A 26,820-nucleotide genomic window follows, 5' to 3' on the forward strand; every position below is an offset into this window, starting at 1 on the left:
CCGGCGATGGGGGAAACCTCACGCCGGCGGCCCCACCCGTAAGCAGGGCCCTGTCCACGCTCTGCTAGGCCCTCAGGAGCCGCACGTGGGACAACCCGGGAGCCCGGGGCCTGCACCATTAGGGTTAGATGGGAGGGACCTTGCGGGGCGAGAACCACGCCGCGCCCTGGCTGCCCTGCGTGGCGGAGGAGGCCGGGCCGGGCCCGGCTGGGGGGACGCGCCCCGTCACCGCCCCGCCGCCATTTCCCGCCCGCGGTCCCGCTCCCCGCCGGAAGGGCTGCGCGCACTGCCGCGCCACAGGCGGAGGCGGAAGTGACGAACGGCGCGCGCGGCGCCCGCCGGGAGCCGTAGTGCGGGGGGCGGCCGGGCCGGGTGAGTGCCACGCGGGCCGGACTACGGCTCCCGGCGGCCCCCGCGGGCGGGCAGAGCGCGCGCGCGGGCCGGAAGTGCGTGAGGCGGAGGCGGAGGGGGCGCCTGGTGCGGAGGGGCCGCGGCGAAGCGGCGCCGGTGAGTGCAGGGGCACCGGGGGGTCCGCGGGGTCCCTGCCGCGCCCCGCCCGCCGCCACCGGGAGCTTCCCTTACCCCTCCCTCCTCCCCGGGCCCTCCGCAGCCCCTTCGCCCCGGCTTTGCCCGTTCCCCCCTCCCGCCCCTCCTGGGCCTCACCGCGGCGCTGCTCCCCCCCTTTCCCGGTGTCCTGGCCCCGCATGTCCCCGGGCGAGGCTCGTTCGCGGCTCTCGGGACCGCCCTGGCCCGGCCCCAGCGGCGCCTCGTGGTGGGCCTGGGCCCGGCCAGGCCTTGGCGCCTCCTCGCGGCCCCGGGGCCGGTTGGGCCTTCCCGGCCCTTTCTCGGAGCCGCTCGTGTTCCTCTGTCCCATTCCCGGAGATCCTTGTCCTCCCCCGCTCCTCTGGGCCGCGCCCCTTAGGTTCCCCTCCCCGCGTCGGTCCGTCCCGGAGGGCCCATCCCGGTGTCCAGGGCTCCGCGTGCTGCCGCGGCTCGGGAGGCGCTGGCGGGGCCGCCGAGGAGCGGGCGAGGCCCGGCAGCTCGAGGGGGCCGCAGCCCCGACCCCGCGTCCCCGGGTGTGTGGCTCTCCCACCGGCGCTCAGCACCGCCCGTTCCCCGGTGCTGCAGGGAGGATCGGTTCCTTCTCCTTGCCCGCTTTGCGTTTTGCTTAAACGTGAAGTTTGGCTGAACTTCAGGCGATGTGGCAGAAGAGGCATTGCAGTGGCTCAGACACACGTGTGAAGCCTGAGTCTTCATTTTCCGTGTGCTGATAAAGGCTTTTTGTGCTAGTTCGTGTTGTTTTGGGGAAATGAACGTGTTTGAGGTTTTTACAAATGCATTTCAAAGTCTGTCCAAGGTGATTGTCACTGTAGTTCCTCCTGGGTGGGTTTGTGAAAAGGGACATGGTAAGTCTGGAATAAGCAGTGCTGCATAGAATCACTGAATCGTGAGATGATTTGGGTTGGAATGGACAATAAAGCACTTCCTGGCCCACCCCCTGCCATGTGCAGGGACACCTTCCACTGTCCCAGCTTGGACACTTCCAGGGATGGGGCAGCCACAGCTGCTCTGGGTAACCTGTGCCAAGGCCTCAGCACCCTCACAGGGAGGACTTTCTCCCTAATCTTCGATCTAAACCCATTTTCAGTGTAAAGCCATTCCCTTGGGAGGAGCATGTGAACTCAGGTGTGTGATGTGTATGCCACAGCATCCTCTCAGGACCTGTCAGAGGTGGGGGAGGCTTTGATTTTTATGTGTGCAGTGAAGTGCCAGGTGTTGTGGCACAAGAACAGGTTTATTGCTTGAAATGAACAATTTAAAGCCATTTGGAAGATGGTCTGGGCTGTCTTGGTGGTGGAAGAGCAGAGCCTTTACTGCTGTGGCAGCACAGAGGCTGCAGGAGTGCAGTGGATGTTCTCAGGCTGCTTTTCCTGAGAGCACAGTTAAATCATCCAGTTACTCTCTGGAAGGAGTCCTGAGGATTCCCTGTCACAGGGAGCGAGGGCAGATGCTGTGTCAGAGCTGATGGTGTGTGACATTTGGGGTGGGTTTTACTGTGCCCTTGGTGGGTGCCGGGCTGGGAGAGCTGCTCCCAGGGGCTGGGTGTCACAGCCTTGGCTCCACTCACTGAAAACGTGTTTCAAAGCTTTGTCTCTTGATTTCCCTCTAAGGGAGTCAGCTGTAGGCACAGGAAAGCAAGTGCTAAGACACAGCATGGTCTTCCATGGTTGCTCTATGTCCTGCTCTAGAACTTCTCAGGTGCCCAGCATGGAGTGAGGAAATGGCTGGCTTTGTGACCTCTCTTTTGAGTTGCACAATCTCACAGTGGATGAAAGGACAAAACAAGAAAGTTACTTTAGAGAGCTTTTGCAGATGCACGTTTGTGTATCATAGGATCCTCTGGAGGGTCTAGGGCCTTGTGATTTTTGTCTAACATTTCTTGGGGTGCTGCTACATATTTTTGAACTGCATCCTTTCTTCTAGGAATTATTGTCCCTACTTCAGCAGGAACAGGGAGGGCAAGTAAGAACTTGATTTGAGCAGTTTCCTCCAATGTCCTTAGGCAGCTGAAGGTTGGGAATGCTGCTCCTGAGGAGGCAGTGCCCCGGTGGATGGGCCTTGGTGTCTATTCCACATGAATGTGAGTTGAAAATGCTCCAGTCTGGTCACAGGGGGTTGCAGAGTTCTGGGGTCTGAACCCTTCCCCTCCAGCTGGGGGTCCTGTCTGTGGGATGAGGGAGGTGCAGGGCAGCTGAGGCCTTGCTGCCCCTTACCTCATTTTCACATTCTTTCCATCCAGAGATACAAAAAGGAAACCTTTTACCTGTCAGGTTATTGCAATGGGCGCTCAGCATTGGAAGGGAGGGGCTGCCCAGGGCGGTTTGGGTCCCATCCCTGGAAATGTCCAGGGAACACCTGGATGTGGCACTCAGTGCCCTGGGCTGGATGACAAGGTGGGCATCGATCACAGGCTGAACTTGATGATCGTGGAGGTCTTTTCCAAATGAATCTGTACAGAGATGACCTGGCCCTGTGAAGGAGGTGCCTTTCCAAGGTGCTGTAAAGAGCAGTGGTGCCCTGGCTGCAGCGTCTGCCCGGGCTGTGTTGGCAGCAGCAGGTGCCAGCAGCGGTGGATCCCTGCCCCTGTTCTTTGTCTGCAGGAGTTCTGCCTGTGTCTCTGCTGAGTTACACCCTGGTGACTTCCTGCTGTTTTCCATTCTTCCTAATTCCCTGCCTGGGAATTCCCTTCCCATTCCCTGTATGTCTCTGGAAAACAGTTCTGCTGTCAGTGCTTCAGCAAGGGCTGTCTGGGAAGGGGCTTCCTTGGGCACGGGGGTTTTGGACCAGCCATGTGCCCTGACCTTCACTGCTTTTTCATGGAAGTAAGGCTTTGCCATGTGTGTTGTAAATAAAATAGGTATTCTGCTGATGGGGTTATGATAATATGATATAATAATAATATAAGCAGACAATATATGTCTGCTGCTTACTGCAGCTCATTTAAGTCAGGAATGTGTAAAGTATTAAAGAAAATGGTCATTTGGGTCAGGCCAGGCATGTGGGCTCACAGTGAGGTGTTTGAGGCTGCAGGAACGCTGGTGAACACTTTCTGACATGGGTGTTGCTATTAGAAAACAAAAAGGTTACAGTTAAAAACCACCAGCATATAGAGTAAGTGACAATCCTTGCACATCAGCAGATCTAAATTTGGTTTACCTGCTCCCACTTTCTCTGCTGTCAAAGAAATGTTGCTTTGGGAGGCCCAGGGAGCGCTGAGCTGGACTGGATAAGCCTGAGGATACTTTTTGTTATAAAGCTGTGCTGTTCCCTAGTTGTATCCCTGAAGGAATAGAGCGGATTTGCCAGAAGTTTGAGTGTTTTTCAGCTCACTTGGCTTTGTCTTTGTGAAATGACAGTTTGTCGTGTTGGAACTCGTTAATTGTTTGAGCAGCCACGGAGCCCTTGAACTTTTTCTCCATTTCTGGAAAAGTTTACAGTATCCTGAGCTGTTTTTAATGGCTGCATGTGCCAGGGCAGGGACGTGGGGTTTGGGTCGTGTGGTTTCTGGAATTACGGTGGTACAGGGAGTTCTTTAGTGAGGTAGGAATTTCAGGATATTTAGCCACACAGTTCAGGCCACAGGCACTGGGAGAGAGACGAATGGTGGTGGTGGTTGCAGAAGCTGTTCTGGCTCCCTGGGAAGCTGTGCCAGGCTGTGTGACAGCTACTGGTGGCAGTGGAGCTGTGCCTGTGCCCCTTGAGCTGCCCCTGTTCCTGGATATGCTGCTGTACAGGCCCGGAACAAGGCTTAAACTGCTCTGTGGGATTCTGCAGTGGTCCCAATCTGAGGAAGTTGTTAAATTTGGCTGTAGCAGCTCATCAGGTCTTTGTTCCCGCCGGTGCCAGGACAAATCAGTGCCTGGGAAGGAGCCGGTGCCATTTTGTTTCCGGATGACAGGCTGGGTGTGCGGGCCTGGAGTCTGGTAAAGGAAACATCCTTCCCCTCCCCTCCTCACACAGAAACTGTGTTAGGAGAGCCTCAGCGCTGGGGGTGTCACTGCTGGGAGCTTGGAGAAGTGAAGAGTTCCTGCTTAATTTAGCTTTATCATGTCAGAGCTATGAATAGTGAAATCACGGGATCACATTTCATGCCAGCTGGGAATGGTGTTTGCGCTGCCTCACTCCATGGTAACCGGAAACTGCCAGGCCAGAAAAAAAAGAGTGAAGCTGGTGGCACACAGAGATGGCACCGGGCTTCACCGGGGGTTTGTTCTCACCCAAGGAGGGGTTTTCTGTCCGTGCCCTTGCTCCTGTCACACGTGAACACAGCTTGTGCCTCTCCAGTGTCCTGGAGTGAGGCCTGTGCACAGCTGTGCTCACTGCTCCAGTGATCCCAGAGCAAGTGCCCTGCTCACAATTTCACCTCCACATTCGTCACCCGGCCATTTTTAGCCTGCCATGATTTACAGGGCAGGGTGGGTGTGCAAACCCCAGGGAGCCTCCGCTGGGAGCGCAGGGTGGCTCAGCCAGGCACTGCTCCTGCTGCTGCCTGGGTCACTCCTGCCTTTGGCTGAGTGAAAACAGGGCAAGGAACACCCAGGAGTGTCTGCTCTGGGAGCACTAAAGGTGATGGGGGGCTGTGGGGTGTCAGGTTGGAATTCTGTCCTCCACTGAGGACTGAGGCTCAGCATTAATGATGTTAACTAACCTGTGCCTTAACAGGGGGCTGGACATCTGATACCAGGTGGCATGGTGTACATGCTAATTTACACCTGAAATAATTACAGTAATTGCTCCTGTGGGGCTGTGGGTGAGGTTGGTTTCCCAAGTTAAGACCTGTGTATGCACTGTCTGATTACATGAGGTTATTTTGGAGGTCTTTTTTTCCTGGGAAACGGTGCTGGGATGAATGGCTGAAGTCAGAATCCATTCCTGTGCTGCTAAAATAAGAGGATTTGCTGGTGTCTGGTTTGGTTTAAATTTGATTTTCCTTTCTTTACTTAGGTCAACTACTTCTAAAGAAGCAGTGTTTAGAACCAGATTTGATGGGACATTGGTACAAGGTACGTGAACACAGCATGGAAAATTGTTCAAATAAGCTTATTCCATATGTACAGGATTCCTGTGGACAGGTATTTCCCTCTCTTTTGAAGTCTGGCAGAGTGTAAGGATGGCCTGGTCTGGTGCCTTGTCCTTACAATGCCACAATTAATAAAAAATTTAAAAGAACTTTAAATGTTATACCAGGTCATGGAAATCCTTTTCCTTGTTTCCCCCTGAGGTTGTGGGATTCCAGTTAAGGTAGAGATACATGAAGTGCTGGCTTGAGAATATGTGAGTAGTTTTGCTTTTTTCAGCTTATAAACAAAATTTGCTGGAGTATTTGTATTTCCATGGGTTAAGTGTGTGGAGAGTTGTAATCCCTCAGGAGATTCTGTTTTGGCTGTAACTGTACTATGTATTGCAGAAGAAATTCAAAAGAGCCCCCAGTCAAACAGTTTTACTTGCTGTTTATTTGGAAGCAGAACTTCCACGTTTTTTAAGCGTGCCTGGAGCCTGCTGGGCTCCAGCTGAGAGGATGGAAATGTCCTCCAGGGCACAGTTCATCCTCCCTTTGCTGAGAACTTCGCTTACACACAAGTTTGAATTCTTTGAGTTAACTGATTTGTGATTAGTTTTCTTAAAGAAAGTAAGTTGGATCATTTCTTGCTTCTTGTGGGGGTCCCAAAACTCCAGGCATGGATTCTCAGCCCCCCCAGCAGTGTTGTCAGAGCATCAGCAAAGCTGCTCAGAGCAGTAAGGCTGTGCTGTGAGAAAGCCATCAATGTGGGGAAAGACCTAATCTTTCTGCTTTTCCCAAGCTGTGTAAATTTGGAAGGAAACAGCTGATGAAATAGGTTTTTCCTTTTTTTTTTTAATTATGGGTGTTTTCTTCTGTGTTTAACAGAAATTCCAGCCACCCAACTTCTGTAACAAAACCACCTAGATTTCTAATCAGCTTTTTCTTGGATTGTTTCCTTGAGCTCCCTGTTACTTAACTGTCTGAATAACAACATATGACTTTTTAAGCTCAGACATTTGTAAAATAGTGTCTCTCAAGTAGCCAGTTTCAGAAAAGTCACTGAGTGGGGTTTGTAGCTGGTAAAATTATTTGGAAAGGAATTGTTCAGCACTACAATCTGCAGAATAAGTCCTTTCCAGAAGAACCTGTAAATACTCTTCCAGCCATTCCATAACCTGCTTCTAATAACCTGAATCCAGGACTGGAGCTCAGGGTTAAACATTTTTTAGGGATTACTTTAATGGTGTGAAAACCTAAATGTGTTTGAAGGAAAAATCTTAATTTTGAAAGCCCATAGACTAGAGAGAAATTGAAACTGATGCTGACAAATTTGTGTTTCTCTTGCTGTGGCAGAATAATTCTGGATTTTTCCCCCAAGTGTGTTTAGCACATGTTAGAGTAGAACACTCTGTTTTGTGGTTGGGTTTTTGGTCATTTTTTTTGGAAGTGTTGTCTGGGACATTTTTTTCTGAGGATGTCGGTAGGGGTAGTTGTAGCTTTAGTTAATGTCATAATGTCATAAATCCTCTGAAAACACACTGGCATTGGATATGGGAAGAGAAATCATTCTGCTTTTTGTTCCCCCAATAAAATTTGATTAGAATTAACATTTTAATTTGCTTTGCCCTGGCTGGCTGTAGGAACTGTGCAGGTGGCTCCTCCTTCCCCATAGTTGTTCTGTTGATATCAAGAACATACTGAAGGTTTGGTCTTGCACCAAAAATTAGCTTGGAAAGGAAGAATCTAGTAGAAAGTGAGGTGTTAAGAGTTGGGTTCTGAGCTAACAAAAATGAGTCTGCTCTCTGCACTGTCTGCTGCACTTCAGGGATGTGGAGAGAGCTGCATCTCTTTGTAAGCTTATTTTTGCAGTGATTGTTGTTGCCTCATTGTACACAACACACTTTGTCAGGTGCTTTGTGGGATTATTGCTTTTTTTCAGAACGAACTAATCTTGTTTGGGTTTTGGGATTTGGGATTAGGAATTGTGGAGCTGGCAGAAGGAGAAATATTTTTTTTTCTTCCCTGATAATGAGGGGTGTTGAGCAAATGAAGGAGCAGTTCAGCTGTTCCTCCCGAGCTGAATGTCTGTGCTGGTGACACCAAATGGATGCCAAGAGGCTTGGGCAGAAATGTGCTCTCTAATGAGGTGCCACCTCATTTACTTTGGGCCTCACAGCAAAACAAACCACAACAGCTTCACTCAAATGCTGCCCAGTAAAAAGCAAATTTTTGTTTTCCTACAGCACTTCTAGAGAGCTCTCTACAAATGCTTTTACAGAACATTTAATATTTATGAGCTGAGTGTTCGCAAACACCGTGTGATAAACGGAAACCACTGTAAGGAATTTCAGCACGCTGTGCTTGTGTCTGAGGCATGTACACAAACCATGCCACTGCTTCCAGGTGTTTTGGGGTTTCTGCTCAGATATGAGCACAGACAGCTGCCTTGGCAGGGAGGTGTGTGCTGCATTTCCCTCTCCAGGCTGGCCAACTGCGGTGCCCCGTGTGCAGGATCCCCACTGGCACCTGGGCATGGAGTGGGCACAGCTGAGCTTGTGCCAGCTGCTCTGGGCAGGGCTGCTCTGGGCAGGGCTGAGATCCCAACGTGTGCTGCCTGAAAGACCCTGAACAAAGGAGTGGAAGATGGAAAGGGTCACAAAGTAATACAGGCCATTTGGAAACGGAGCGAATTCCTGGAATAAGATGTTTTGACAACCAGCAATGTTTTTCGTTTGACCCATGACTTGGCACGTGGAAATGTTCTTTACAGTGTTCTGGGATAAGAAACTCCAGGACTATGATTTCCACTTCAGCAGAGAGCATTGAGCACGTTTCCCAATTTCCTTTTGCTATCTGGAAGAAAGGTTTGCTACTCCTGCCTGTTGTGTGTTGACTTGGTCCTTTTTCTGTAGTGGTGCTCTAAGTACAAGAATAGTATTTTTCTCCAAAGGAGAATCCATATTTTGCTCTGGATGACACCTCTGTGTGTGGGATTGTACCAAAACTTGGTGGTATCAATGGTGTTTGGGAAATAGGCAGAAAAAAAACCCCAAGCTCAAGTGTTCTGTCAAAAAGCAAGAAATACTGGGTATGGCAAACTCCTTCTGCCACTGTGGAAGGCTGAAAATCAAAGGTGTTTGTAAAATATAAGTTGAGATTTCTTTTTAGGTACATTTAGACTAATGGACAAGACAGCAGTAAAAATAATAAAAAAGGTCTTGGCAGGTTGTTCTTTGTGGCTTTTTCCTAAGATTGATAAGCAGGATTTAAAAATCACTCAACTTTGCAACACTGCCTTGGGTGAGAACAGGGCTTAATCACTAGAAAAAGGTTTCAGGGCTACTTGAAAACTGTGCTTTTTCACTGAAGTAAGGAGAAGAAATTAATAGCTTTAAACAAATCTCTTTTATGGCTGAACACAGAGTAAGTGACATTCTTGCTATAAGATCAGAGGTTTAATAACATGGAGTAATTTCTGAGGTTGTGTTTACTGTTGTTTTCTCTTCTAAAACCTCCACCCCTCCAGCAATGCATGGAAGGATTCTGAAATATAACTGTAGACCTGTCAGAAAAGCTCCCAGTGGCTCCCTTGGATGACGGCGATATGCTGATGGATGAATTGTCAGGAAAAGAATTGTTTCTGTTGGCTTGTGGATTCCTTTAACAATATGGGAAAATCCTTAGTCCTGAGCCCAGTAAGAGCATTCAAATGGGCTGAGAGAAATGACTCCAGCACGGCTGTACAGGTGCACTGCCAGATGTGTGGCACAGCAGGTGGGATGGGGCAGGGGAGGTGGAGCAAGGAAGGAAGAAGACTTGAAAATTTCGAAAGCGTGAACGATCATTTTAAAACCTCTATTTTCCATAAAAGTCCATGAAAAAATTTCTGGTCAGCTGTGGTGTGTGTGCTCTCTGAAACACTGGGGATCTGATGAACCTTAGGGCAGCCAGGTCATTTCTGGTGGCAGTACAGCAATGCATGTACAAAGGTGTATTTTCTTCTCATTTCAGGTTTTCTTCCTGATTTCATAATTGACAAAGCTGAGACGGTGAAATCTGACTGAAGGGTGCAAGGTGTGAGCCTGCTCAGGCAGGTAGGCACAGCAAAATATTCTCAAGAGGTAAAACTGGCTGTCTTGGGATTTGTAGTAGATCATCTTATATCACTTCTTTTCTGGGCATGCTGTAGGTTAGACTGGTGGTAAAAATCTGCTTTCATTGATAATGTTGCTGTGCAAAAAATACGAGCAGGTTTAGAAGAAAAGAAAATAGCCTTGTGTCTTAGAATGTTTGGGCTTGGCTTCCCAGGTAATTGCAAAATATAAGAGTAAAGTAGATCAATTTATTGAAAAAAATCCTGCATGTCATGGAAGAATTAGTACCTATTTTTGGTTTTTTAATGTTATATTGACTAATCTTTGGATTTATGCCCTGATGGTTTTTGGGAGAAGAGCGCTGCTTTCCCCAGATACCATAACTGGCTAGATTATTAAATGTCACTGATCTAAGTGTTAAATTCCATATTGTGCCATGTGCCCTCCTCCAGCTTTTGTTCCTTGCTTGAGCATTGCAGTGATTTCAGTCAGAGGCCTTAAAAGTTTTCCTTAACTATTGTGAACATTTAAATTCCAAAGCTCTGGAAGCTCATGGGAGTGCACAGCAGTGGGAAACTCTCAATGGTGACCCTTTTTTATTGCTGTGGAGCAGAGCTGTGCTTCTCTTTTGAGCTCTGTCAGGAGGTAAAACATTAACTTTCCTGCCTCTGTTTCCTGACAATTGTTTGCCTTCCGGGCAAAGTCCATCATGGAGCTTTAGTGGGAGCATTTGCACCTCTATTGTTTCCATCAGTGATCTACTGGATTGCCCTGAGGATTTGGGAATGGGGAAGGCAGAATTTGCTGTATGCAGTGTGGTTTTATGATGAACAAGCTGTCAGGTGGCTCTTTCCCAGTGGATGTTTTTGGATGGGAGACTGCACTCCTTGGGAAGATCTGCTGGACCGATTAGAACTGGGCCTGCAGAAGAAACAAACCAAAAAACAAAAGTTGAAAATTCCTGGCAGTGTTTCCAGCAGTACGTGCCCTCCAGATGTGTGCAGTCATGCACATCTGGATCAGGCAGCAGCATCAGCCTGGTCCCTTCCCAGGTGCAGGAGGAGCCGGTGTTGGGGGTTCTGGAGCTGTAGGAAGGACGAGGGACTCTGGCAGGGCAGATTAAGGACAAGTCCCCATAGCACTGTGCAAATGCCTCTTCTTGCAGCCCCTGCTCAGCTCCGTGGGCAGGGGAAAAAATAAGAGTGGCAAGGGAAAAATAGGAATGGGAGGTCAGCAGCTGCTGCTGTTCTCAGAGTTTGCCTTTGCTTCACTTACAGGCGCCTCTTTATTTAAAAAATATAAAATCTTTTTATGAGAACAGATGCTTTCAGAGCAGGGTATTTTGCTGAACATATTTTATCTGATTCAGTCATTCTTAAAACTAAATGTGTATCACAGTAAGTTTACAACTGCAGCTAACTGAGGGGAGCTGATGTGACTCCAGTGTGCAGTTTGTTTAACCTTTTGAGTGCTGAGAGAGCATAGCAACTCTGTTTCTATCCCAGTAGGAGTTACTTCATGTGTTAGGAATGAACCCACTTTAAAGTGTTGGCAGAGATAAAGAATCCAAGATGTGAGCGTTTGGCACACATTGCACACACCAGGGTGATTTGCCTGGGAAGTGCTGTAGATCAAAGTGAAAGGCAAAAACTATTAAACAGATCAAAGTGGTATTTTTAAAATCTATTTTGGGGATTTTCTTGGGACTTCCTGAGAGTTGGTGCCACGTACTCTGTATCTTGCAGTAGTTCCTGTTAACATTTTTTTCTCCTCTTCCATGTTTTGGTTTCCAATGCTCAGCGTTGGATTGTTGTGGGCAACAGAGTAGGAAGTGTTGCAGGAAGTGGTTCAACAGACATATTCTGTGAATTAAAAGGATATACTTAAAAATTATCCTTTCACACATTCTTTCCCTGAAAATTTACCAAGCACAAGAACAAACTTCAGTTCTCAGTGACAGTATCTTTTGATTTTCATCTCTGGGGCAACAGGGAATAAAACAACATCTACTGTTTCCTAATAAAGCAGGAACATCAATTTTATTATTTCTTCTGCATGCTTTCTGATGTGGAATATATTCAAATACTTCAGTTGAATTGATCTAACATCTCGAGTATAGTTAAAGGGAAGAACAGGAGCATGTAACGTGATTTTTTAACATAAAAGCCAACTTCCCATTTCTAGCAAGTGCCATTTCTGGTGATGAAACACCACCCACTCTCCCAGCAGCTGCTGCTGTGCTGGGCATTGTGTTTTTCCTGGAAGTGCCCTGGCAGAAGCTGAAGCCTTTGGTAACCATATATGTAATTTTGGAGAGCCACTGGAAGTGAAGGCATTGCAAGTCAGTCCTCTGGAATTTCCTTAAAATGGATATAACAGCCGCACTTGATCAGTTGTGTTTATGTACCTGAATGTCTCTATTTTTAATCAGTGGGTAAAAAAAATACAAACTTTGTACTAACATAGTTCCTTTTTATTTCTGGCTCTTTTTGATTAGTCATTTTATGTGGGAAGTTTGTTGATAACTTTTCAAATATACAATTAATGCAAATTTTGCTCAATGGTAAAGGAGAACAGATCAGGGAGGGTGTAACTGAAAGATTTGTGTGGTCAGACTATTCCCTGAATCATCTTCTAAGGGACTTTCTAACCTTTATGTGGCTACATGCCTGAAAATAGCCCAGGTAATTCATAATTATGGCTATTTTGAGTCATTTAGTGCCACAGTGTAATCTCTGCTGTCTCTGAATATTTGGAAGGACATCTGATTTATTTTGGCTGCAATGGAACTCCTGGCTGGGTGATCCACTCTGGTGACTGATCACAGCAACTGCAGGAGCTGCACAAGCAGAGAGGACAGGACTGAACCTGAGCAGAGCTCTGCAAACAGGGTCACGTTCCTGTGTCTTGGAGTATCAGCTCTTTTTTGGTTACCTCTGAAAGTTTAGATAAAAGTTTAAGGGGTGGGTTTTTTGATGGTAAGCCTTTTTATTTCTTCCCTGTCCTTTAAAGCAGTGGCAGCTGGCTGCACAGACAGGGATGTGGCTGCAATTACATGGGATTTTCACTCCCATGAGTTAGTTTGCCTCTAGAGGTGTCCTTGCCCCTTCCCATTTTTGCATTGGTGCTTTCAGCTGTCACACTCTCATTTGTGATTACTCTGGGTGTAGAGCCTTTTATTCTTTCTGCAGTTTTTTCCTCTTTAGACTGAAATAAAGCTTCTATTCTGAGCCCAGCACCATTCATCTGTTCCTAGCAGGCACTTCAAACATTCCTATTTCCAGCCTTATCAAGCTCCACGTCCCTGGGGTCTGTCAGCCTGCCAGGTGCTGCCCGTCCTCTCCTACCAACCACACGCTTCATTTCTCAAATATTTCTGTTTCCCTGTTTCCCTCAGGTGCACTGACAGGTGCTTGCAGAGATGTCTAAAACAAACAAATCCAAGTCTGGATCGCGTTCCTCGCGCTCGAGGTCCGGCTCGAGGTCCCGCTCCCGTTCCTTCTCCAAATCCCGCTCCCGTTCCCGCTCTATCTCCCGGTCGAGGAAACGCAGACTGAGGTGAGTGTGTGCAGCCAAAGGGTGGAACGGGGCCTTTCCTCCCTTGCAGGTGGTTTGTCACTTAGCTCCTTTCCAGGGAAAGGCTTTGATTAGATCCCAGGACAGATAATGTCCCGTGTCTCGGTCTGTTTCCTGCCAACCTCTGCTGTTTGGGTGTTTTCAATCGCTAAGGAGAATAAATTGTGAATAAATAAATAAATTAGGAGAGTATGATGTTTGTCAGCACAGTCTTGTGCTGCACGTCTTTCTTTGAGACTTTAAGGAGTCTTTAATATAATGGATTCCAGGTTTGAGGGGTCTTTGCAAATGTGCTTTTCCCCTCTTGAGAAGTGAATTTAAGCAAGTTTTGATATCAATTTTAGACACTGCTGTGAAAGGTAGGGACGATTCTTGATATTCCCTTGGCCCTCCCCTTGGCATGCAGGAGCCAGGTAACAGGGAAGGTCCTCCTGGAGGGATAAAGTGGATAAAAGATAATTTTGCTGCAGTTAATTTTAAGAAATGATTAATGTGTGTAATAGTTGTTCCTGTCTCCCTGAATTGCTCCTGAGCAGACCAGTGACAGGCTTGTCTTCCCTGGATGTCATTTTTTTCCTTTTCTCTTGGCTAAGCATTCTGCATCTGGCAAAGCCACTGCAGTTGGATGGGGTTTAATGGTGTTCTCGTGCCTTTTCCCTCATATGAGTAACACGTATTCTGAAAACCACTGGGCTGTGAGCACATACAAGTGTTACCAGTTAGAGATCTTAAAAATACAGAAGCTTTAATGAATGTACAGTTGGAGAAAGAAGGACATGACAAAACTAAATTAGAGGCGGAGACTTGAGTCCAACTGAGCCCTGTGCAGGAGGAATGCTGGAAGATCCGTGCTCATTTGGGAATCTCTCCTAGCTCTGGAGGAACTTGGGCAGTTGAGAAAAAGGCACCCTCTGCAAACACGATTGCTTCCTCTGTGCTGCTGCTGAAGCTGCTTTTGCTTTATAAATAACGCCTTTTTTATTAAAAAAAAAGGAGTCTAAATGGAGGGGGTCAGTCCAGCCCAGCCCCCCTGCTTGGCCTTGGGATGTGCTCTAAGGTAGGTCTGGTGGGATCTCAGCATAAAAGGCTGTTGCTGTGTACTTCAGGATGCACCACAAATTGTTTTCTTCTTCTTTTGGTAGATTTGCTGTTTCTTCTAAGTTACAGTGCTGTGTTGGAGTCTGCCTAATATCTTCTGCTTTCTTTATGACTTTATTTCTCACTTCTTGTAAATGCTGAGGATTTAGTCCTGGAGCGGTGCAGTGCCAACAGTTCTGGGGGCTGGCACAGTTGGGGGAATTATCACTTTTGGTGTTTCTTTTCCTGCATAACTTTTACTGTATTTTTCTAAAAAGATTTCTGGTAAATAGTCTCTGTAATTTTTGGAGTGAAATCTTCCTGCTGCAGCTTCTCTAAAGCACTAGAACAGATTTTGGAAGCGTCGTACGACAGGTCCGTGCTGATAATTGATCACAGATGCAGCAGTTGTCTGAAAATTGAGCGTCTGTGTTCCTCATGCCTTGGACTAGAGCTTGTTATAACTGGTCCTTGCCTCCTGCCTCTCTGCTTTTCCTTCTGGTCGCTGTTGTTTGAATGAAGAAGTGTCTCAGATAAGTTTTTTGGTTGTTTGAAGGATTGAAAAATCTGTTAAAATGGTCATTAAGCTGTTTGTTAGCAATGGTTGGAGCATGAATAAGAGTTTCCTGCTAAACTGTGACCTGTTTGGTAGGAGGAAGAAATTAAAACAGAACTAAAGTTCACCTCTGACTGCAGGTGTGTGCTAACCGTGTAGGAATTCCAGCAGCAGGTTGTTCTCCCTTGGTGCTGGGGGTTTGGAATGTGAGAGGTGAGGAGCAGCACTGAGATCCATGTGAGGAAGTTCATGTCCATTGGAGTACAACCAACGTGTGTGTCAGAGCCAGAGCCTGGAATGCAAGAAAGGGCTGTGGAAACTCTTCCAATGAATGTTATTTACTAAAATTCCATTCGGAAAAATCTTCTATTTCAACTTCCTAGTTTGGCCAGTCCTTCCTGTAGCTCTGGCATCTGAGCTGCAGTGGGACCTTTAAACAGTTACGCAACTGCAGCAGTTTAATGGGGGAGGCTGTTGGGACAGTTAGCCTCTGGAATCTGCATTTTTCCGGGGTTTCTAAAGCGTTCTTGGATTCGGATTTTGTGGATGCAGGCTGGGGTGTCCACAGCGGCACCTGGCGGTGCCTGGTGGAGGTGTCCCAGCGCTGTCCCTGCCCGGGGACTCCGTGGGATGGAGCCATGGGGATGGAGCCATGGGGATGGAGCCGTGGGATGGTGCCATGGGGATGGTGCCATGGGGATGGAGCCGTGGGATGGTGCCATGGGGATGGTGCCATGGGGATGGAGCCATGGGATGGAGCCATGGGATGGAGCCGTGGGATGGTGCCATGGGGATGGAGCCATGGAATGGTGCCATGGGGATGGAGCCATGGGCATGGTGCCATGGGATGGAGCCATGGGATGGAGCCGTGGGATGGAGCCATGGGATGGAGCCATGGGATGGTGCCATGGGATGGTCATCATGCACCTTTGGGAGTTAAACCCATAGGGCAGCGGGCCCTTTGCCCCACTGCTGCCCTGCTGCTCTTGAGGTGTAGCCATTTATTGAACTTGCTTGACAAAGAAGAGAGGTTTCATCTGGATTATCAGAATTTTAAACTGCATCTGAAGTTGGGACAAGAGAGGGAGATTTGGGGTCTGTTCCAATAACAGTAGCCTGATTTGCATTAAAAATACTTCTTAGGGGTGAGGTGTAACTGTGACCTTGAGCTGTTAAGGGCTGGGTGCTTGAGATCTGTCACTTTTTCTGAACCTGGATAGCAGCCATTTTCATCCCAGCAAAACAGAGAGCAATGTGTGCTTATCATGGTCTCTGCAATGATCCTGAAATCAAATATTTGACAGTATCACAGGTAGAAGTGATTTCCACTGCAATTTATTCACAGCAGAGTGTAATACCTCAATCAGGTAAGGGTAAACCAAAGAAATTTCTTTTAAAAGCTTAGAAATGAATTTTTCAAAGTCTTTTTTAAATAAGTCTTCCAATAAAAAGTTGTGGCAGAAGAATAAACTCAAAAAATAAATTAGAAAAAGAAGCTATAACATAAAATATCTGTGTAATTTTTTTTTTTAATCAGTTCTAGGTCTCGTTCAAGATCCTATTCTCCATCTCACAACAGAGAAAGGAACCACCCAAGAGTCTATCAGAACCGTGATTTCAGAGGCCATAACAGAGGATACCGCAGACCGTATTATTTCCGTGGGCGAAACCGAGGGTTTTACCCCTGGGGCCAGTACAACCGAGGAGGATACGGCAATTACAGATCCAACTGGCAAAACTACCGCCAGGCCTACAGCCCGCGCAGGGGGAGGTCGCGCTCCCGCTCGCCCAAGAGAAGGTCTCCTTCCCCACGGTCCAGAAGTCATTCCAGGAATTCTGATAAATCATCTTCTGACCGCTCGAGGAGGTCTTCCTCCTCCCGCTCGTCCTCGAATCATAGCCGGGTTGAGTCTTCCAAGCGTAAATCTGGCAAGGAGAAGAAATCGTCCTCCAAGGATGCGCGGGCATCCTCGCAGGCTGCGGGAGATAACCAAGGAGATGAGTCCAAGGAGCAGCAGTTCTCAGGAGCGGGGGCTCAAGATGCCAAGGCGTCCGAGGGATCGAAAGCGTGGCAAGATGTGAGCAGCTATGGCACGGGCTCCACGTCCAGAGGGTCGGTGTCGGAGCTGAGCCCCCGGGAGCGCAGCCCTGCCCTCAAGAGCCCGCTGCAGTCGGTGGTGGTGCGGCGGCGCTCGCCCCGGCCCAGCCCCGTGCAGAAGCCGAGCCCGCCGCGCTCCAGCCCGTCCCCGATGGGCTCTGCCGCCCAGAGCGGCTCCACCTCCTTCCAGGGGGGCTCCCACCAGAGCCCCTTCGAGCACGGCTCGGCAGGAATGAGCCCCACCAGAAAGAGCCCGGTGTGCAAAAGCCCCACACCCGTCAGCTCCCTGTATGGTGCTGCTCCGAAGGAGGAGGGCACAGCTCCCGGGGGAGGAGCCTTCTCCAAAAGGCAAGTGATGCTTTTTGTGGTGCTGGGTTGTTTTTTGGGTGACTTCTGAGGAGCCAGCTGCACATGTGGATGCTCCCTGTGAGCAGGCAAGGGGCTGGCTCCAGCTGGGGTGCTGTGCCAGCACACTGCCAGCTCTGGGCCTAGTCCATTCCAAATTATGGAAAAAACACAGCCCAGAGTTGTAGGAAGTTGGAATTGGTTTTCCAGCTTGGATAGTTCTAAAAATTGTATGTATTCTTTGCAAAAATATTCATAGCCCATGAATACTTGAAGTGAAGATTGCCCAAGGAGATTTCTTGGCAGCTGGAAGCTCACATTTCCCAGTTACATACATGTTGGTTATAGACATTTTTAGTGTTGCCTTCTGGAATTGTTAGGTACCGTAAATTAGAAGAAATTAATTAAATCCTACTGCATATCCTGCTGCAAGCAGCCTGAGGCAGGTGCAGCTGCAGTGCTTGTGCCAGTATGGGTGGGTAGGATGAGAAACTAAAGCACCAAATACATCTCTAAAATGAAGACAGCCTTCCATGCAGAAGGCATCTGCTTCCATCATTCTCTTGATTAGTCCACTGCAGATTGTGCCCAAAGGTGACACTTTGTTTTGAAGGATACAGCACCGTTCACAAGTGCTTTCAAGTCTTTATTGTTTTTAAAGATGGTTTGATCTGATTCTGTAAGGATGTCTGAAATTTAAAAGGGGAAAAAACTCTTTTGACTCTTTGGGCTTTCCAAAGCACTGAGCTGGTATCTGTGGGCTTTCCTGCTGTCCCACAGAGCCAGGGTTTTGATTTGTGAATGCTTTAAAACTGTTCAGATGCTATAAACCAGCTGAATTGTTCTCACTAGAAGTGTTTTATCTCTCCCAGCAGCATATTCTCCTCTGTTAACCTGTTTGCTTTTATTTGTGTTTGCAGTCTGTCATGAAATATTTAGCTTACCTATGAAACTTGCATCCCAAATTTGAAGTAGCTTTTGAGGCTTTTATTTCCAGTGTGTTGTTTAAAGCAGAACAGCCCAATTTGAAAGGTTTGATGTGTTGTTCTCCTGAACCAGGTTTGTAAGTAAATAAACGGAGTGGGTAAGATGTTCCTCTTTTCCTTCCAATGCATCTGTGGGTCAGCTGGGTTTGATTTGTCCTTGAGCCTCATTCCATCAGTTCTGCATATCCATCTCCTTGTACATTTGCTGAATTTAGTGAGAACAAAAGTCTGAATTCAGGCTGAGTAATCTGCTTGACATTTTAATTATTTTAGGGCCTAGAGGCAGCTTTCAGTACATGTATAGCTTGGTGTTTTTTGAAGTTTGAACTGAAGAATTGACCTCAATGAGCTCTAATAAGAAACCTCTTGCAATGTCTGTTTATGATCAGGTATCTGGAAGAGCAGAAGACTGAGAATGGGAAAGACAAAGACCAGAAAGTAACAAATGCTGAGAAAGAAAAAAGTAAAGAGAAAGGGAATTTCTCTGAGTTGGGATCAACAGATGGAAAGGCAAAATCTGACTCGTATGGATCGAAAGCTGACTCGGAGAAGGGATACCGTGGCAGCCAGTCGCCCAAACGCTACAAGTTCAGGGATGACTTTGACAAGCTCAAGGTCCCAGAGTTCCACAAGGAAGGTCATTATGGGAAAGATGAAACAGATGAGCAGGACAAGAAAGACAAGGCAAAGGGCCGGAAAGATTCGGAATTTGATGATGAGCCCAAATTTATGTCTAAAGTCGTAGCGACTTCAAGTAAAAGTCAAGAAGAGGATAGGTCAGGAAAGTGGGAAGGTGTGGTGTTCCTGCCACCTGGAAAAGAGAAGCAAAGGAAACCTGATGAAATGGAGGAGGAAAGCTATTCTGAAAGATCCAAAAAAGAAGAGAGATCAGGATCCAAGAGAGCTGAACCTGGTCACAGAGGTTTTGTACCTGAAAAGAATTTTAGAGTGACCACTTACAAGTCAAGCCAGGAAAAAAGCTCTTCCCCTCCACCAAGGAAGGCTTCTGAGGTGAAGGAGAAGCCAGGCACCAAAGTAGAGGGGCTAACTCCTGGCAAATCCTCCTTTTCCATTACTCGTGAGGCCCAGGTCAATATTCGAATGGATTCCTTTGATGAGGACCTTGCACGGTAAGGACCTACCAGCTTTTGAGCAGTCTCACAAGTGATGTTTTTTCCTGTTTCTCTTCCTGAGATCCCCATGTGCTTGCCAAGTGTGAGGAAGGCTAAGCAATATTGCATCACAATTTGTGGTTTTTGGGAGCTACAGATTAACTTTTTCCTAACCTTTGCTATGACTTGATGTAAGATTACTTTAGAATGCTCTGGGAGGAGCCCCAGATGGAGTCAGGTACTCAGTGGTTTCTGACTGAGTGAAACTGAGGTGTGCAGGGGAGCTACTGTGCTGCTTAAATCCATTTGATTCTCTGCCATGTGTTTTACTACTCTTATTCTCCATGCAGCATTAGAATAGTGACCTGAGTTATCACAGTAACGTGGAGCAGTGTGTGTAGGGATGTTTAAAGGAGCTCCTTGCTCGTGCTTTTGAGTATTCAGTATCCCTACTAACAACATAAACCAGCAGGAAATGGTTTATACTCCTGCAGGATTAAACACCTTAAATTGCTCCCCTTCACCTCATTCTTCTGTCTCATGGGCTCTTCTTTTTCCAGTCCCAGTGGAATATTGGCTCAGGAGCGCAAGCTGTGCCGGGATCTTGTGCACAGCAACAAGAAGGAGCAGGAATTCCGCTCCATTTTCCACCACATCCAGTCGGCTCAGTCGCAGCGAAGCCCTTCTGAGCTGTTTGCTCAGCACATAGTGACTATAGTCCATCATGTAAGAGGTGGGTCAGGAGTCCCTGTGTCCTCAGGAAAGGTTCACTCCTCCCTCGCCCAAATAAGCGGGGTTTGTGAGCTCAAAATGCCTGGAGTTGTTGTCCAGCAGATATTCCACTGATGAGAGCAGCAGCTCTCTTTTGATCATATTTATTTACATGAATACTCTTCTGCACAGGCAGAAAGTGTTCTTGTTTTTACCTGAGAAATATTCAGAGTTTGGGACTTAAAATTTGGAGTTCTGATGAATTTGTGACTTGCTGGAAGAAACGGTGTTCATTTCACTGAAACACCAAAAATTGAAGCTGCAGTTTGTCAGCAGCAATAGAACTCATCCCCACGGTGCTTCACTGAGCTGCACCTGGGTTTTAACAAGCTGTGGGATGGGTGGGCTTTGTCTTTTTACAAAACTGGCACTAATGCTTTGGTATTGTTTGTTTAAACCCCTGACAGAGCATCACTTTGGGTCTTCAGCAATGACACTGAATGAACGCTTTACCAAATATCTAAAGAAAGGAATGGAACAGGATGCAGCTAAAAACAAAAAGAGCCCTGAAATCCACAGGTTGGTGCCATTAGAACACTGTCTTAACATTGCAGAAGTATTCCAGATTTCTTAAACTCTGGAATAATTCCAGAATAATCAAGTATATAACTAGCTTCAGCCAAAAAAAAAACAAAGAAAAAGGAAAAATTTGGGGAGTTTTAAATACCTTTGGAAATACTGGTCTGCTTTAAAGGACATTTGATCTGAAATCTTCAGGTTCTTCTGAAGAGCAAGGTTATAGCTGTGTATTTTTTTTTTTTTTCTTTAGGAGGATAGATATATCTCCCAGTACTTTTAGAAAACATGGATTCTCTCAAGAGGAATCGAAAAGCTCCAGAGATTCTGGCTTCAAGGTGAACTGTTACTCTGATTAGTTTAATTCAACAAAATGAGTGCATTGGGCATGAACTTAACAGTGATGTTTTTGTTTAAATTACTCTCTACTTAAGTTTGTGTTTTTCTTTTAAGGATGGGCATAATTCTAAAAATGAACTACAAAGGGTTAATTTTTATTAAAAATGTATCAACAACCTTTGTGAAGTGGTTAGACTATGGTAAATGACCCCAAAGTCAATTGAGGTGAGCTTGAGAAAAAAGAGAGGATTTTTGGAACAAGTGCCCATGATGAGAGAAGAGACTTTTTGTGATATTTTTCTGCTTGTAAGTATGATTAACTCCATTGTTACGTGCAATTTTGCCAACCATGTTTTCAAAGACATGCATGTCAAAAAGAGGAAAGTAAAACTAAATGCTGAGCTAAAGCAGATACACTATTAAGCAGATGATAAATTTTGTTCTAACAACTGACTGTGCCATTTCTGTTGATTGCTGTTACTTTAACATTCAGCACTTGTCTTAGATCCAGAGCATTTGGGATTGAGTGTTTTAGCTTTGCTGAGTAGATGAATGTTAAGCCATTGCACTCACTGTAAACAATCATAAAAAAAGGCTTAACGTAAAAATGTTTGAGATTTTAACCTTTGTTTATTCACCTTCATACATATTTACATTGAAGAGATTTTAACCAGTCCTGCTGAAACCTTACTTGTTTCATATTTGTTTTCGATTTTTTCCAAACACACTTGTGGCTTGACATGGACGATGGTGAGATGGATTTGATGGGCCTGAACTCTGAGCATCAGCTTGGCAGAGTGTGTTATAAACGTGATTTCCAAACAGCTCGCCAGCCCTCCGTGAAACAGACGTGCCCTCCCAAACCCAAATAGGTGTTTGCTGTGCCACATAAGGGAGCTGCTGCCGATTTTGTCACTTATCTGTCATCCACCGTGTTGGGAGCAGTTTTATTCTCAGAGTAGAAATTAAAGCTCTTTGCCTGGGGAAAGTAGAAGAGCAAAATACCAAAACAAAATGCCTGCTCTCACTCCTGCGTTATTTGACATATTTATTTAAACAAAAAAGTGGTTAGAAACTCATGTAAGTAAAAAATTTAACAGCTAGAGAATTACTAATCCTTTTGTATTTAATTGAAGACGATTAATTTGATGTATGTTGCATATCAAGTTGTACAGTTCCCAGGATGAGTGTTGTGTAAATGCAGTAGCAATGGCTGAGGCTGGGTGTTGGTACCAACATGGTGTAAGCCCTACTGCTGCCTAATTGCCTGCTTGTCAAACCACAGCCCCTGTCACTTTGGGCAGGCAGCAGAATCTCACCCAGGTGCCACAGGGCTCAAAGGAAAACAACTGCTCCTTTCCCAGACAAACTCCCAATCCCTTCTTGACGTACCAATTTAAATACAGCTCAGAGCAAGCATCACCAGGTGTCTTTTATGTTTGTTTTTAATTAGCAATGTAAATTTAGTTTTAATTTCTCATGCAGCTGGTGGGTTTTTGCTCTGGGAGACACCAGCTTGCTTTAGCAGACTTGGCAGGACTGTGGGACACACACAATGTGTCTGTGGGGCTTTGTGGCACCTGTCACACGGTGCCCTCCAGCCCAGGGGAAGGAGCTGTAGGTGGCATCTGCACCAAGTAAATCCTCCTGACAGATGTAGTAACACCTCCTTATCCATGGGATGTTGGCCTTCCCCCAGACCCCTTGGATGCTGCCTTTCACTGGCCTCCTCCTGCCCCTTGGATCACTAATTTTGGGTAGCTCCAAGCAGCAAAGAGCTTTTCTTCTCCCAGAGTGTCACTTCTAGACCTGGGGATTAAAATCCCTCTGGCCCCTGCCCAGGTGAGACTGGGCAGCACCTCAGGTGCACCCTTGGGCCATCAGAGAGCTCTGCCACACTGTGCTTGTGACCCAGAATCAGCTGGATGGGATTCCCCAGTTGTTCACATCCTTGCTGGCTGTGGTGTACAATAAATGTCAGCTTCCATGTCTCCCTCCCTCTACCAGACTGTTTATTTTAATGCTGTTTAAAGAGGAGATTAGAAGTTTTAAGTATAGGAAAATTGAATTCTGACGAAGGCAGACTCACTTTAATAGTGCATTATTTGACATCTTAAAGGGGAATATTCATTAGTGCTCAGTTAAACTCCAGTTCTCCAGAAGTCTGTGCAGTCAGTAGCAAAATAAATGGTGCTGAGCTGGGGCCCTGCAGACCTCGTGTTCAACTCTGCCCTCCCTCTCCCCTGCGTTTGTAGGCTGAAGGGAAATATAAGGACGACCCTGTTGATCTGCGCCTTGATATTGAACGCCGTAAAAAACATAAGGAAAGAGATCTTAAACGCGATAAATCCAGGGAGTCGGTGGACTCGAGAGATTCAAGTCACTCGAGGGAAAGATCAACTGAGAAAACGGAGAAAAGTCACAAAGGCTCAAAGAAAAAGTATGTAGGAAAGCTGGTAGCCATTTCCTTGTGCCTCTCGTGTCCCTGCTGCTCAGGTCGGAGATGACAGCGTGTACAGCAGTTGTGCACACAGTTGTGCACCTGTGACACAACTCCTCCAGTGGCCTGAGCTACCCCTCTGCGTGTGGTCTCGCTATCATTGTATCTCTCAGAAACATTAAATAATTGTAAAAGGTAGATGGGAAAGCTCCATGTGGCAGGATGGGTGAGTCACTTTTCCTTCTTGTTCCTGTTGTGTCAGAGAGAAACAGCCATGTTAAAATGACTTGGCTTTGATGTTCGTTTAATCCCTTTCTGTTAGCTTAATTTTCCATTTAACTAAAACTCCGTGGATGCATGCTAAGCTGAGAGCAGATGGTTTAAACACCTTAGGAAGGAGCAGCAAGTTCCTTCTGGAGACATCTTGGGCCCTGTGTTAGAGCCTGAGCTCTTCCTATGGCTTTTCCTCTTGTGGTAGGAAAAGGAGAGCATGGCATTGATAAGAGGATGATAATGAAGTGCTTTTTTATCAGAGGGGTCACAGCTGAGTTCCTAATGCTGTTGTGTCCCACTCCCCTCCCTTCACTGAAACAGGAAACACCGACGGGTGCGTGAGAGATCCAGGTCCAGCTCCTCGTCGTCGTGGTCCTCTCATTCAGTGAAAGCAGAGGAATACCCCGAGGAGACTGAGGAGAGGGAGGAGAGCTCCACAGGCTTTGACAAGTCCCGGCTTGGGACTAAGGAGTTCACTGGTCCAAATGAGAGAGGAAGAGCGAGAGGAACCTTTGTAAGTGTCCTTCCTCCACCCCTGCCCCAAATGTTCCCCACCTGTGCCCTGAGGGTTGATTCTCAGAGTGGGCAGGAAGTGGCCACTCAGTTAAAGTTGCTCAGTTAAAGCTGCCCTGGAGGAGAAGCCCCCAGGGTGATGAGCCCTAGTGGAATCACTCCAGGTCTGGGGCATGATCCAGGCTGCTGGGGGTGTGCTGTGGGCACCAAACTCCAGATGGGAGGAGCACAACAAAGCCTGGAAGCTTCTGTGTATTGATGATGCTGAGCATCCTCATGGGCACGTGCTGTGCTTCCATTGGGGTTTGACCACACTCACGTTTGCAGTCCGTGTACAGAGGGGTCTCACGTGCTTGGGGTTACCCTGGAAATGCCCTGACATGATCTTCATCAGCTTTACAGAAAGTGTGAAAACCCAAAACCATGAGTGCCACGCTAAAGCTGTCCTCTTGCTTTAGTGACAGGTTTTAAAGGTATTTCGGATGGTCAGAGAAGGGATGTTGGCAATCTTGGGAGCCCTGGAGGCTGCCTGGGCTGGGAGGATGCTGCCTCTGCAGCTGTTCTATTTTCCCCCCGTGTGTTGCTGTTGCAGCAGTTCAGAGCTCGAGGCAGAGGATGGGGCAGAGGCAACTTTTCAGGCAACAACAACAGCAACAGCGGCGGCAACAACGACTTCCAGAAGCGCAGCAGAGAGGAGGAGTGGGACCCCGAGTACACGCCCAAGAGCAAGAAATACTACCTGGTACGTACCTGGTGCTGAGACACCCGTGTGCTCCAGGTGTGTCGGGGCTCAGGTGCTCCAGAGGTGAAAGCACCCGCGGTCACTGACACACCAGGTGAGGCTTCGGGTGACGCTTCACGGGCAGCTCGTGCCTGAAGAGAGCTTGTTCCTGCTCCCTGTAGAGTGGTTCCCATTAAGTGGATCCCCAAGGGCGGTGGCAGAGGCGCGGTGCAGGGCGGTGCCAGCCTGTCTCACCTGCTGTCCTTGGCTTCCCGTGCAGCACGACGACCGCGAGGGCGAGGGCACGGACAAGTGGGTGAACAGGGGCCGCGGCCGTGGCGCCTTCCCCCGGGGAAGAGGCCGCTTCATGTTCCGCAAGTCCAGCACCAGCCCCAAGTGGGCTCATGACAAGTTCAGTGGGGAAGAGGGAGAAATCGAAGACGACGAGAGCGGAACGGAAAACCGGGAGGAAAAGGACGCCCTGCAGACGACGGCCGAGTAGCCGCGGGCTCCGCGCGGCTCTGGGAGCCCTGGCAGGAGGGGAGGGGTCAGGCTGGTGCTGGGGTGTCAGGGTGATCCCCACGTGCTGAGCAGAGCCCTGGAGAGCAGCTCGGAAACGATCCCGACGTTGTTTAACTGCATTTCCAGAGTTCAGCCTCCCCAAGCACGGACTGGGACTGATCCATCATTTACGCTCGGATCCACTCCTGGAGTTTCTCTTCCCAAAGACTTCCCTTCTGGACTGGATACGGTCAAGCGCTGGGTGAGACCCCAGATTTTTCCCTTTCCTGTGACCTTATGGATGGTCGGTTATTTTTTGGTAACAGGCTTTGAGGACGATGTGGTTTTAGTTTGTGCCCACTTGACCCCACCTGTCCTGACATTTTGTTTCTCTTTTATAATTTGACCCAGTGACAGTCGGGGTTCACTCGCCCGCTCAAATTTTCCTCCCCTATTGTGTATTCAATTTTCTAAATTCTGCTTCTTTTAGGCCTTTACATACGTAGTAGCATCAATTCAGAGATAATTTTGGAAACTATTTTTGGTTCTTATAAATAAAAAAACAATGAAGCATGTGAGTAAACATCTAAATGTTCACTTGTTGGGACCAAACTGCTATGACCTTTTTTTTTTTTTTTAACTTTTTTTTATGTAACAGTTGAGTTTAGGGCCTTTTAAAAATGATTGTTTTCCTTTTATGTTGGAAGTTAACAAAATTAGCATGGTTTAAAAGAGAAAAAAAATACACCCTACTTCTGGCCACTGTTTGTGTTCAGTTATTAGGCCTGGTGTGTGCTGGACCCCAAACTGCTTGTAGCATTTGTGTCTCCTTCCTGCAGCTGGTTGTGACCCGAGTGCCCTTTCCAAGGTGACACAGTTTTCTAAGGAACTTCCGAATTCTTCTTGGGGAAAAATATAAATGGAGATGAGAATTTTTCAATATTTTTTATTAATCTTTTTATAAAACCAAAAGGCAGATTCCTCCTGAGCTGCTTGAGGATGGCCCTTAGGATGCATTTCTTTTTATCTTCTACTTTAAAGAGATTCTGGAGCAGTTTGTGGAGGGTTCCCTGCCAGGTCGTGAGCCTGGGCGGGGAGGCACAGCCGTGGCCGTGCTCCCCCTGTCCCTCTCCCCAGGATTGCTGTGCTGTTCCCCACACACCAGCTAGAGTTTGGTTTGTTTTGACTTGAACAGTTCCTGTTTAGCGAAGCCCCGAAGTTTGTTTATGCAAATAAAATACAATAAAATAAGTCGTAGGTGTAACTCTGCTTGGTTTGTGTCCTGAGTTGCCAGAGGGAGCCTGAAAGGACCAAGTGCCTGGAGCAACAGAGGAGCAGC

General features: G+C 47.3%; 1 protein-coding gene across 5 annotated transcripts; it reads left to right on the forward strand.

Annotated features, from left to right (window-relative positions):
- Window positions 1–390: 390 nt before the first annotated feature.
- Window positions 391–26,745, forward strand: THRAP3 (thyroid hormone receptor associated protein 3). 5 transcript variants are annotated; one of them, XM_063419088.1, is made up of 13 exons: window positions 391–507; window positions 5,506–5,564; window positions 9,575–9,657; window positions 13,055–13,215; window positions 16,404–17,312; window positions 18,685–19,425; window positions 19,968–20,140; window positions 20,586–20,697; window positions 20,948–21,032; window positions 23,289–23,473; window positions 24,068–24,260; window positions 24,852–25,001; window positions 25,163–25,302. In XM_063419088.1, the coding sequence occupies exons 4-13, from the start codon at window positions 13,079–13,081 to the stop codon at window positions 25,175–25,177; spliced, it is 2,700 nt and encodes an 899-aa protein (XP_063275158.1). In that variant the 5' UTR covers window positions 391–507; window positions 5,506–5,564; window positions 9,575–9,657; window positions 13,055–13,078; the 3' UTR covers window positions 25,178–25,302. The 5 variants fall into 5 exon arrangements, with proteins under 5 accessions (XP_063275158.1, XP_063275157.1, XP_063275155.1 ...); XM_063419087.1 differs by lacking the exon at window positions 25,163–25,302 and adding an exon at window positions 25,629–26,745 and having other exon boundaries at window positions 392–507; XM_063419085.1 differs by having other exon boundaries at window positions 411–507; window positions 9,575–9,684; window positions 25,261–26,745.
- The last annotated feature ends 75 nt before the right edge of the window (window positions 26,746–26,820 follow it).

The sequence above is a fragment of the Prinia subflava genome, chromosome 24, assembly GCF_021018805.1.
Source record: "Prinia subflava isolate CZ2003 ecotype Zambia chromosome 24, Cam_Psub_1.2, whole genome shotgun sequence".
Lineage (NCBI taxonomy): Eukaryota > Metazoa > Chordata > Aves > Passeriformes > Cisticolidae > Prinia > Prinia subflava.